At 54.7% G+C, this 12,498-nt stretch overlaps 2 protein-coding genes across 4 annotated transcripts in view; both read left to right on the top strand.

Annotated features, from left to right (window-relative positions):
* OPN4 (opsin 4) overlaps positions 1 to 9,588 on the top strand; it is a 10,626-nt gene extending 1,038 nt beyond the window's left edge. Inside the window, exons 2-11 of one of the 2 annotated variants that reach the window (XM_006915450.1) lie at positions 852 to 1,002; positions 1,218 to 1,245; positions 2,034 to 2,167; positions 2,521 to 2,724; positions 3,397 to 3,568; positions 3,995 to 4,159; positions 5,073 to 5,180; positions 6,104 to 6,284; positions 7,467 to 7,610; positions 9,550 to 9,588. In XM_006915450.1, the coding sequence (XP_006915512.1) occupies positions 852 to 1,002; positions 1,218 to 1,245; positions 2,034 to 2,167; positions 2,521 to 2,724; positions 3,397 to 3,568; positions 3,995 to 4,159; positions 5,073 to 5,180; positions 6,104 to 6,284; positions 7,467 to 7,610; positions 9,550 to 9,588 (1,326 nt within the window). The remainder of the gene's footprint in view (positions 1 to 851; positions 1,003 to 1,217; positions 1,246 to 2,033; positions 2,168 to 2,520; positions 2,725 to 3,396; positions 3,569 to 3,994; positions 4,160 to 5,072; positions 5,181 to 6,103; positions 6,285 to 7,466; positions 7,611 to 9,549) is intronic. The other variant, XM_006915451.1, reaches the window with a different exon arrangement.
* A 995-nt stretch (positions 9,589 to 10,583) lies between these two features.
* LDB3 (LIM domain binding 3) overlaps positions 10,584 to 12,498 on the top strand; it is a 66,100-nt gene continuing 64,185 nt past the window's right edge. The window contains exon 1 of one of the 2 annotated variants that reach the window (XM_006915445.1): positions 10,584 to 10,605. The gene's annotated coding sequence lies outside the window, so the exon portion shown is untranslated. Of the gene's footprint in view, positions 10,606 to 12,361; positions 12,438 to 12,498 lie in introns of those variants that run through there. The other variant, XM_006915443.1, reaches the window with a different exon arrangement.

Raw genomic sequence — 12,498 nt, 5'->3', positions numbered from 1 at the left:
TCCTTCCTTTCTTTCTTCCTTTTTTTAATGGTGACATTGGTTAATGAAATCCAATAAGTTTCAGCTATACACTTTAACAATAAGGCATTATATATATTTACACTGTGTGTTCACCTCCCATAGTTAGATTTCTTTCTATCACCACATATTTGACCCCCTTTACCCCGTCTACCTCCCCTCTCCCCCGACCCCCTACCCTCTGGTAACCACTAGTCTATAGTCCATGTCCATGAGTCTCTGTTTGTCCTGTTCATTTGTTGCTTTTAGGTTTATATCCCACATATAAGTGATATCATTAAACTTTCTTTATAAAGGGGAATTCTTTCCCTCTTTCATACCCGTCCTACCCAGATATATTCTAGGAGAATACAACCACTTCTTTGAAACTTGGGAGGGCATGGCATCTCAGAGGAGAGGAACTCCACCCCACTCCTCCATCCCAGAGTTGAGGGTGCCTGGAATACTATTGCTGACTGCCTTGGCACTTGGGACAGGGCCCATATAGCAGAGAGGAACCCATCTAAGGGTTGGCTCTGCCTTCCCCTCAATGAAAGGTAGAGTCCCCAATTGCCAGACATGTCGGTCTGTTCTACCAGCCTCCAACAGGTGATCTGAGCCCACTCCTATAAGCCTTAGGCCTTTGTGCCATGGTTTAGGAGCTTGGGCTCAACTTTAGGAAGACCTACATTTCCTTTCCAGCTCAGCTACTTTCTAGCTATGTGGGTAAGTGACTTTGGCACTCTGAGCCTCAGTTTCTACACCTTCCACACCGGGAACCCTAACCCCTCTTTCTTAGGACTATTTGAAGGTGACAGGGTTACGTGATGCCCTGTTTCTCTATCTCTCTACAGGCAGCTGGATCTCAGGCTGCTGCCTGGGTCCCCTTTCCCACAGTCGATGTTCCGGACCACGCCCATTACACCCTAGGCACAGTGATCCTGCTGGTGGGGCTCACAGGGATGCTGGGCAATCTGACGGTCATCTATACCTTCTGCAGGTGCATCCTCTCTATGCCTCAAAGAGCAGCCCTGAGTCCTCAAGCCCCTCAGCAACCACCCCTTCCTTCCACACCTGCCCTATTTGTAGGCTGAATGGCTGAGATAGGCAGGGAGAGAATTGAAACCCAGGCTCTATCACCTATTAGCTGAAATGACTGTGGGCAAGTCATTTATCCTCACTGAGACCACGTATCTTGTCTGCAAAATGGCGTTGTGATTTACTTCATGGAGTCAATGTAATGATTAAGTTCATGTAATGCAGTGCCTAGCAAATGTGTTTGAATCCTGGCTGTGCCACTTGCTGAGTTTTATGATCTGGAGCAAACCACACCATGAGTGAGAGCCTCAGTGAACTTATCTGGAAAATGGGGGCGGGAGTAGATATGAAGATGGATGGCTACAGGAGATAAGGTTTATGAAGGAACCTAGTCCATGGAGCATAATCCTCAGTTCCATTGCCCTTTGCCACCCCTGACGGTGAGGAATGCAGACATAGTTGTGCTGAGCAGGGCCCAGACCACGACACTGGAAGAATGGAGATGAGAAGGCTGCCAGAGGGAGGAGGCACAGTCTGGGCACATGGAAAGAGGAGCCTAGGGAGAAGACACTTGGGAGAACTTCGCCTTGAGGGGCTCAGAAAAATGAGGGTGTGTCCAAGGATTGAGTATAGGTCATGCAGAGGAGATACAGAGGTGAAAAGAAGTAATGGATGCCACAAAAAACACAGCTTCTGCTGAGCGGAGCAGCAGCCCTGGAGAGATATTGCTCTCCGCTTCATTCTGAGGGAACCACCCTCAAAAGATAAGGGTCTCAATTCTCAGACTGCACTGCCAGGCATCAGAGCTGTTTGGCTAGTACTTGCTGGGCAGCAGATGGCCCAGCAGCTCGTGTCTGTGTGCATACATAAGGGTGCATGTGCATGGGCCTGTGTGTACATGTCCATGTGTGTGTATGTGCATGTGTGCATGTGTGCATGTGTAATAGAGGGAGGCTCCCCAGCAGAAGCACCTCCTGACAGCTTCTGACCCCTCACAGGAGCAGAGGCCTCAGGACACCTGCAAACATGTTCATTATCAACCTCGCAGTCAGCGACTTCCTCATGTCTTTCACCCAGGCTCCCGTCGTCTTCATCAGCAGCCTCTATAAGCGGTGGCTCTTTGGGCAGGCAGGTAGACACTCAGGGCTCCCTTTTGCTGGAGGTGGGAGGGGGAGATTTATGGCAGCGGATGCCCACCCATGATGCGGGGTGGCCTGGATGAGGAGGTGATTTACTCTTCCTTGGCAGGGATTGGGTAGCTGTCCTCATCCCGTGAATGAGCCACAGGGAAGACTCAGGTTTCAGTCCTGAGGCCTCCACCAGCCTCTGCCAGATGTGGCAAGTAGGCAAGGTGCAGAGGGCCTCAGGCTGCTTTTCTTAGAGGTGAGGGCAGGAGCCAAATACATGCCATCCTCAGACCCTTTCTCCCTTGGAATACATGATGGTCTCCTGCCAAGGGCTGAGGTCAAGGAGCTGTGCCCACAGGCTGTGAGTTCTATGCCTTCTGTGGTGCTCTCTTTGGCATCACCTCCATGATTACCCTGACGGCTATCGCCCTGGACCGCTACCTGGTGATCACACGCCCACTGGCTGCCATCGGGGTGGTGTCCAAGAGGCGGGCAGCGCTTGTTCTGCTGGGTGTCTGGCTCTACGCCCTGGCCTGGAGTCTGCCACCCTTCTTTGGCTGGAGTAAGTGGGCTGGGGGAATTGGAGGAGGGGAAGATAGTCTGGGAGGGGCATGTTCGAGGGGCAGGTTGGTAGACTTGGGTTGACCGGCTGGCAGGAGGGGTCAGGGAACTGCCTGAGCCTCACTGCACGTCGACAATCAGGGGGTATGACTAGCAGCAGGGAATACTGAAGCTGCACCATCAGCTATCAGAGAATGACGTGGGCTCCCATCCCTCAATACAGAGGGGAAGACATGGTTCTTGGGTGGTGGGAAGTGACAAGTCCATCTGATACTGAGTTTGCAGTAAGTCAGACGGGTTGGGTGTGAGGCCTCATCAGGTACGAAGTTTAGCAGCAAGGCACCCACCCTTCTGGTAAAACCCTTCCTGGTGGGACCAGGAAGCTGGCTGAAACCTGGGGGAGTAGGACCCTGGGGCTCTGGTGAAGTCTTTGCTCCAAACTGGCAAGAACAGGCAGCAGTGGGCTTTGCCAGCTGTCTCCTGAGCTGGTGTCCCTGCCAGAACAGTCTTGGCAAGTTCTCCTTCATGTGCCTTGGCTTCCTCCCTGCACTGAGCAGGGCTGGGGCTAGGGCCAGTGTTCTAAGATCCCAGACCGCACGTCCAAAGTCCCTGCTGAATGAGAAGCCCAAGTCAGCGCAATCCAGAACACTGAGCACTTGCCCCTGGCTCCCAGGTGCCTATGTGCCCGAGGGGTTGCTGACCTCCTGTTCCTGGGACTACATGAGCTTCACACCATCAGTTCGTGCCTACACCATGTTGCTCTTCTGCTTCGTATTCTTCCTTCCCTTGCTAATCATCATCTACTGCTACATCTTCATCTTCAGGGCTATCCGGGAGACAGGCCAGTAAGAGCTGGGCACGGAGGAGGGGCTAGATGGGAGAGGGGTCATGCCCCTTTGCCAGAGGCTCACATCTGTACCCACCCCAAGGCATTTCCAGCTCCAGATGGGCAAAGACAAACTGAGCACCTGTGCTTATTGGGTAGATGCCTAGAGACCAGCACAGCCTGGTGCCTACAGGAGCCCCAAGAAACACAATCTTCTCAAGAGGGGACCTTTAGGCATGTAGAGGGTCTAGGGGGCAGAGAGGATACCGCCAGTGGAACCCCAGGGAGGCAGCTTAGATTGGATATAATGGAGAACTTTATGGGTGTTGAGGCTGCCTGCACTAGAAGGGATGGCCAGGTCCAGGGAGGCTCCCCAACAGTGGCCATGACCCTGGCACTCACTGCAACTCAAATGGGGCCAGACCCAACTCTGCACTCTTCCTAGGGCTCTCCAAACTTTTGGGGCCTGCGAGGGCCTCAGTGAGTTGCCCCGGCAACGACAGCGGCTACAGAGCGAGTGGAAAATGGCTAAGATTGTACTGCTGGTCATCCTTCTCTTCGTGCTCTCCTGGGCCCCCTACTCCACTGTGGCCCTGATGGCCTTTGCTGGGTAAGCAATGGCTAAGGGGTTGAGTGAGGGGGCTGAATTGGTGGGAGAGGGGTAAAGGGCCCCTAGGGCAGCCTCTCCCTCCCCAGTCCAAGCTGAAGCCAGCTGTCCTCACACATTAAGTCTAGCCTCACAGCCTTCTTCTCCCCCTGCGGTAAGATGATTCACCAGAGCTGGGCCTGCCTGGTTCCTAGAGGCATTAGGACACATGCTGGGGGAGCTCTGGGTTACATTGGATTTGGCCTGAGGGCCTGTAAGGGCTACCAGGTCCTGCCCGACCCCTTGGGAATACATGGCTCTCCCTGAGGTTCTGGTTCCCTCTTCATCCGGGCACACAGCCAGTGGTTCTGTTCACCTTCTGCTCTCCAGTCCTCTGTGGCAAGAGTCCGAGGACTTTGACATTTGCAGCAGCATGGACGTAGGCCAGACTTCTGAAGCACTTTTGATACAGGGAGAGCTATTAATCCTTGGAAGTATTTAAGTATGAGTTCTCCTTGTACAGAAATGGTCCCCTGGTGGACCCGCCTGTGAAGTTACTCTCAGAGAACCAGGGGAGCTATGGGCATCAGGTTTGGGTTGGGGCATGGGAAGCGCTGAGCAGAGGGTCATTGGGAGTGGAGAAGGTTTATTGCCAGCAGCACAGGTTCCAGGGGACAATGAAACCCCCAACCTGGCATACTTTCCTCCCAGCCTCTCCCTTGATGGCTCTCTGGGTTCCCACTCGCCTCAGATCAGAATTCTTTCCAGCACTACAGTTTCTCTCATGGGGCTGACTTGGCCGTGCTGGTTTGGGCCAGGCTGGGCTGTGCCCCTGGCAGAGCCTGGCCTGGAGGAAGAAGATTCCTGAGAGGGTGGTGGGCTGTGGAGTCACCAAGGAGGGCCAGCTGGCAGGGGGACCACAGCTTCTTTGTTCTAGGTACTCGCATGTCCTGACGCCCTACATGAACTCGGTGCCAGCCATCATCGCCAAGGCTTCTGCCATCCACAACCCCATCATTTACGCCATCACCCACCCCAAGTACAGGTGCAGCCCTCCTCCAGGCCCTAGTCCCAGGTCCCCAGATATACCCTCATGGCCATGGAGGCCTGTGAATGGGGCAGAGATCCACCATCTTTCCTGTCTCTTGTATATACATTGGGTGGGAGCCTCTGGCAGCTATGAGTAGCCAGTGATACTGGATTGATTTTGGAGCTTGTGTCACCTTTGCTGCTCCAGCTTTCCAGGGGGCTCAGCTTGAAGGGACATCAGGGCTCCCTGGACAGTGTCCATCCCTAACTAGCGATTTTTGGAGCCGAGGATGAAAGGCAGCCAGTTTGGCTGATCAGCAGTGCTGCCCCCTATAAAGAGAAGCTCCCAGACAGTGACATCCTGGAGAAACCACAACAGGGAGAGCTAGCTACACTTCAAGGGCCCTGGCAAAGCCCTGGGGATGGTTCAGGCCCAGAGTGCTCTCTGCTGATAGAATCCTAGCACACTGGCCTCTCTCACCAGAGGGGCTTCAGTGCTTCCTTTTGTCTGGTTGTGTCAGTAACTCACTTCCCTGCTGAGGTGACCAGCAGGCTTTACACCATCCAGCTCAGAGGTTCCCATTCACAGAGATGTGTCTTGGGCCAGCCACTTGAGGGCTGGAGCCGAGCACCTGGCTGGATCTGCTACCCTAAGGCTCTCCTTCCATGCCCATGGCCCCAGCATCTCTCTGTCCATTCCCAGCCCTGTAAGCCTGTCAGTTTCCTTCACTCCAGCACCTATCTGTCCTTCTTCATCACTTCCTATCACTCTATCATCTGTCTGTCTGTCCTCATAAACCTACTGTCTGAATCACCCTCTTTCCCCAGTGGCTATCAGTTCATTTCCATTATCCTTGTATCAGTTTGTCTATCCATCCTCATCTCTTCATGTCTGTCTGTCCATCCCCTCTGCTCTAACCAGCTGTGCCATTCCTGCAGAATGGCCATAGCCCAGCATTTGCCCTGCCTTGGGGTGCTGCTGGGCATGTCAGGCCAGCACACTGGCCCATACACCAGTTACCGTTCCACCCACCGCTCCACACTGAGCAGCCAGGCCTCGGACCTCAGCTGGATCTCCAGACGGAGGCGCCAGGCATCCCTGGGATCTGAGAGTGAGATGGTAAGAATGCTGGGCCCTCACTTGCTGGCCATCTCTTCCTCAACCAAACCATCCTCAGGCCTCAAGGCAGGGCTGCCTCTGAGACTCAGGGAACCTCAGGACCCTGGGATGCTGGCTGGAAGAACCCCTCCCAACTTCCCTACAGTGTTTCCATGCACCATCACCTCTGGCAGGTAGGGCACTGGGGCCAGAGAAGCAATGGGTTGGCCCAACATCACTCAGAAGCAAAGCCAGGACTAAACATGGGTCTTCCAGCTCTAGGACATCTCTTTTCTGGCGCTACCCTTTAGAGCCACAGATGGAAAAGACTAGCATTTCTGGCCCCATATGAGCCTCCAGAGAGACAGACAGGAGCTAGCTCAGGGCCTCTTGTTCTCAGCATTAAGCCCCCTCCTCCTGGGAGCCTCGAAGAGCCCACAAGATACAGAGGAAGGAGCACTGGCCTTAGAGTCAGGGCACCTGGGTTCAAGCCTAAGTTCTACCATGTGCTCACTGTGTGAGCTTGGGCAGGTCACTCACCCTCTCTGAGCCTTTATCCCCTCCTCTGAAAGGGGGAAAATCACCCCTACATCCAAAACTGGCTAGGGTGCCCATGGGTAGATGCCAACCCCATAGTTGTCGTCAGTCCTGGGAGCTACTAGCCTGCCAGTCCCTCCTTAGGGCTTGGAGCTATTATGCCCTCTGATGTCCCCAGGAGATCTCCCTACACCATGTGCTCCCATCCCCAGCCACACTTGGCCTCCTCCATATTGTGCCTACAGGTCCCACTGTGAGCCTCACCAAGAGCCTCAGCTGAACACCTCCCACTGCCCCCATCCCTGGAAATCTCAGTTAAAGGGCTGAGGGAAGAGCTGTCAGAGGTCCCTTCCCTGAATCACTGTAGTAAAAGACACCAAGGAGTGAATCTTTTCTGTTAACAGAGGTCTAGACCCTCATTAAGACGTACCCATCCCACATGCTTTAGAAGGTATACGAGTATGTGCAAGCATGTACACACACACATAACCTGGCACATGCACTCACAGTTTGCAGGGATTTGGTGACCAGCAACCCTGCAGTGTCATGGGCCTCACCCCAGTGAATATCATGGGGAGGATGGAGTAAGTCCTCGTGGGGAAGAAGGCAGGAGCAAGACTATAGAATGTCCTTCTCACCTCACAGTGACTCTCCTACCTCCCCCAGGGCTGGACGGACACGGAGGCAGCAGCTACGTGGGGGACTGCGCAGCAAGTGAGTGGCCCGTCCCTCTGGGGTCAGGACCTGGAGGATGTGGAAGCCAAGGCCCCTCCCAAGCCCCAGGGATGTGAAGCAGAGGCTCCCAGGAAGGTGATTGGGCCCAGCACCTGCCAATCTGTAAAGGGGTCGATAGAGGCAAGTAGCCCAGGGAGTGGCCTGAAATGGGGAGCTTGTTCTCATGGGCAGGGCCAATGCCCTCTGAGAATCTCCCCCTTTCTGTACCTCCCAGCTTTCCCTTGCCAACCTGGAAGGCCTGGGGGTCTGTTACTCCTAGATGCTCTGAGCAGGCCTGAGTGTGGTCTGTGACTACACCTGAGAGTGTCTGTGTGTGATTGACTAACTGCACATAGGTAGCAGGTGGTGGTGGCCTTGCTGTCCTATGACAGGTATATGCATGTGTGTAAGTGTGTGTGACCATATTCCCAGTACATGCTCTCTGTCACTGTGACACCACAGGGAATGGGATTGAGTGTACCCTAATGTGTCTTCTCTAAGCTGTGCATGTGACCAAGTATGTGGTGTGCAATGGGAGGCTGGACATATCTGGGTAGGGGTGCTGCAAGCTGTGTATGTGCTCGCTATGAATGCCCTGAGATTAGGATGTCACCCAGAATACTTGTGGCTATTAAAAGAAGGCCAGCTGTCAGCCCAAGTGCCTATGGAACGGAATGTCGATGGTGATTAGAGGCCATATTCTGGAATGCTGGAAATGCCATGGGCACAGGCCCTGAGGCTGCCTCTCCCCCTCAGCTGACAGCTCCCCATCCTGGCCTTCCACTCACACCAGCACAACACCCCCAGCTCCCGGGCTCTCTTGGGCTTTCCCAGCAAGCCCAAGGCCAGAGACACTTTCCTGCTTTCCTTTTCCAAGGCTGTTCCCCCGCATGTCCCAGAGAGGGGGAGCTCTGGGCTACTCCCTATGGTTGTAGAGCCCCTGCCTCCCCTAGCTTTAGTATCCCAGGAATCCTCCACTGATGCTCCAGCCCCAAGGGGACTCACTCCCCAGCCCTGAGCCCAGGCACTGTGCATGGACACAGAGGCCAGGACAGAGGCTCGGCTGTGACCCCCAGACTGGTGGGGCAATGACAAAAGGCACAATGCCTGTCCTAGGGAGACTACTGAGCTGGGGTGGGGCACTGTGCAGGGAGGGATTGCACATCAGCAGTCACCTAACATGTGATAAGCACTGCCATCGAGGTATCAGCACACAGGGTGCTGAAAGCAGAGGCAAGTCCTCAAGGGCACCCCAGGGAAGGTGGAGATGAAGTGGGGGATTGCCAGGCGGGATGGGGTTGGGGTCGAGGGGTCCAGACTGTGCCCATGCGAATGCAGTGGGGCACAGAGGAACTCAGTGTCCTGGAACAGCGTGTTGTTCTGTGACCTCAGAGGCAACCAAAGGGAACCTGGGAGCTGACAGTGGGAAAGTAGGAGAAGAGAGAGTGGCCGGAGGTAGTAGGAGCTGTGGGAAGACCCCCTCAGGTACTGGCCAGGGGGGTCTCTAGGCATGATGCTGGGGGACAAGGAGCCCTTGGAGGACTTAGATGGGGCCCTAATAGAGGCTGGGTCAGCTTTGTAGGGTAACTGGGAGCCTCTATAGTGGCTGGGGAAGGACAGATTGAATGGAATGAGCTGCAGGGAGACCAGAGGAAGCCACTGCTATAGGGACAGGCAAGGAATGAGACATTTAAGGTAGCAGGGAGAGAGGAGATGCTGGAGTGCAGGCATGTGGAAGAGGAGTGGAGGGAAGAGGAGAACTGGATGATAAGGTGAGGAGAGCTCAGTCTGGACCCCAGGAGCCTGCGAACCTGGGAGACATCCCAGGGGGACATCCTGAAGACAGTCTTAGACTGCTGGCTCTACCTTCCAGGCCGAGTTGCCTGCAGTCTCAGAGAAGGCCCATCCTTGACCAAGGATACAACCTGGCCCTCCATGCAACCTCCCTTCACTACTTGGTGACCCTAAACACAGAGGAGACTGTGCCTACAGGGTCATTCATTAGGCTAAACAGGTGTGCGCTGTTTGTTTTCAGACCAAGGAGCTGCTCCCCAGCCTAGACCCTAGGATGTAGGGCAACTTGGGCTCTCCTTTTCTTCTGGGACACATCCAGCCCCCTCACGACCCCTCACACACACATACCCAGGATCACTCATGAGACTGTGAGCTTTGGAAGTGGCCCTGTCACCCATGGTATGCTGGATTCACACCTAGAAATACAAAACTCCTGCCCTGCAAAGTGATCTACACCCACTTCTCATCTCGGCAGACTGCATCTCAGGCTCAACCTGAAGAGTGAAGCCCAGGCCCTTCTGCTTCCTGGAGCTGTCTGCTTCTCCTCAAATGCTGTGTGCTGTGATTGTCCAGGCAATGCTAATGGTGATGGGACACACCAGCTATTTATGAGCTGCCTCTGTACCCAGGCTGGGCATTTCCCTTACACAGAAAGCCTCACTGTCTCCCACAACCAGCAGTCGAAGCTGAGCACAGATCTTCGGGCACTGGAAACTGTTACTCACCTCTGGCTTCTCCCTGCAGTGTACTGTTTGTACCTCAGCCCACACTTTTGTGCACACATACATTTGCGGGCACACTCTCCCGTATGTACATATTTGCATGTACACCAAGCACACATGTGTACACTGCATCTGTGATTTCTCTCAAATCAGTGGTTTAAGCTCATCCCAGGGCTGTGTGGCTCTGAGAGGGTATTGGAAAATAAAAAGCAGAAAAGGTCTCAGACAAGTATGGTCTCTATCTGTTGATGCTTCAATGGGAGAGAAACCCCAGGCCTGCCCTCTTGTGCCTAGACCTCTCTTCCTTCCCTCCGTCTATTCCCACCTATTGACTCTCTCCTGAAGCCCCCATCTCAAACAGAGTGGAAGAGGGACAAAGACCAGACTTGCCCCCATTCCCACACCCGAAATGAGCTGCTGTTACCAAGAAGTGGCTCCCGCCCAGCCTGTGGGTACAAGGAGGGAGGCTGATCTTCCCCTTTAAGAGCATCCTTCCCACTATCCCTCCCTTTCCCCAGGGCAGCATCAGCCATCAGGTGGGTTCTCAAGTCCAGAGAAAGATCTTGCAGCTATAGGCATAGACTAGCCTGGGCCTCCCCTTCCTTCCTTACCCCATACTGGTCATGCCCTGCTGATGGTTCCTCTCCAGGCTGGCAGGACAGATCTCCCTAGGGAAGGGAGTAAGGCTGGAGTCAGGAATGGATGGTTTGGGGCCTGGGGGAGGAGCTGGGTGCTGGCCATGAGTGGCTTGCCTCTTGGGCCAGGCCCTGGCAGAGGACAGGCTGGGCTGCATGATACAGGACAGAGGTAGTGAAGTAGAGGAAAGAACACAGGTCCCTCTCTGGCCTCTTCTAGTTGATATTTTTGTGACCTTGGGAAGGTTACCAAATGCCCTTATAATGTGGGGACTCCTTCTACCTTGCATGTTGTATGTGCCAGGCCCAGAATGTGAGGAAGGATTCTGGCAGCCGGGAAATTACTCACACCCTGCGCTTAGTCTCTGGGCCCCAGCTCAGGCCAGAGCCCTCCGGGAGGGCCAGAAAGCAGCCAGCCCAGTTGCCTTCCTCGAGTCTCAGTTTCCCCAGCCAGGAGCCAGGGTGGACCTTAATCTATCTCCAGACCACCCAAGGCCTCGGGTCTCTTCTGGGGAAGGGTTTCTGGAAGTATCCTGGGCCAAAGACCATGCTGGCAGAAGTCTCGAGGTACCTAGGCTTCCCTCCCAGAACACACTGTTTCTGAGTTACGGGCTGAACACATCAAACACGCTTTCCCTTCTCTGCCCCTTCTGGCCCTATGTCCCAGCAGCTGAGCTGATGGCATCCCTTCCCCTCCTCCCTGCCCCTTGCCATTCCAGCACAAAGGGCACAAGGGCCTGGCGTGCCACACTGGCAGCTGGAGCTTTCCATGCTGCTGTCAAGTTTTCCAGAACACAAATGAGACAGGAGAGCCAGGAATAACCGCTGGGCGCCTAGAGGGTCTGAAGGGTGTGGGCCTGCCCCAAACCTGCTTTTAGACCCTGTGCCAAGGGATGCAGGCAGGGACCCCTCTACCCCCCACAATCCTCCCGCCCTGCCTCCTCCCTGCAACCCGCCCACCCCTCTACCCAGCATTGGGAAGAACCCGTGCCCACTGGAAGCCAGTTATCTGTCATGAGTCCCATGAGAATGAGCCCATGCTCCAGTGTGGCCTGAGTTCACTCCCTGTGTGACCTTGGAAAAGTCACTTAACCTCTCTGATCCTTGGTTCCTGCCAGGGCAGTAGCCTTTCAAGATCTGAGGGGATAATAGAGTGAAGGGTCTGGAGCTGAGCTTGGTTGTACCCAGAGCTGCTGCTATTATGATCTTTTTTATGGCTGGACAACCTTGGGCTGGTTATTGGTCTCTTGCATGGAAGCTCTGTTCAGACAAGCTGGAGGCTCAGCTTGGTCCTAGGGATCATCAGGACTGCACACTGGGTAAGATACAAACTCTCACAAGTGAGCACAGGGCAGCAATAACCTAAGTGGAAAAGTCCCTGCCGAGGGAGCTCAGCTATGGTGTTCTGGGCAAAGGTGTGGGTGAGGCTGGGGAGAGTGCATGCATCTAGGCTCTCCAGAGGGCAGAGGGATCAAGGAGAGCAGGGAGGCAAGAGCATTATCACTGACCCGGCCAGTCCCTTATCCTGACCCCTGGGGGGTAGTGGGTGCTGGACACTTCTCCCCAGGGGCTATATTAGCCATGTGAGTCACAGTGGATCGGCTGGGAGGCCTAAGCGGGCGGGCACAGTGTAGGGTTACAATCCATTTATGGGCGCAGCAGAGGGCAGATATCAGTGTCGATGGCATTCGTTCCCAGCTATTCTTAGGAGTCTCTCAGGAGCTCCACGCAGTCTGGGCAGCCTGGCCAGGCAGCAGCAAGAGACAGAGCAGGCAAGGCCGGGGGTTTGGGGGTCGGGGGCAGGAGCAGAAGCTAGGGAGGCGGGGTGTCTGA

This window comes from Pteropus alecto, unplaced genomic scaffold (assembly GCF_000325575.1).
Source record: "Pteropus alecto unplaced genomic scaffold, ASM32557v1 scaffold155, whole genome shotgun sequence".
Classification (NCBI taxonomy): Eukaryota; Metazoa; Chordata; class Mammalia; order Chiroptera; family Pteropodidae; genus Pteropus; species Pteropus alecto.
The sequence above is the reverse complement of the archived record's forward strand: the minus strand, read 5'-3'. Positions and strand labels throughout refer to the sequence as shown.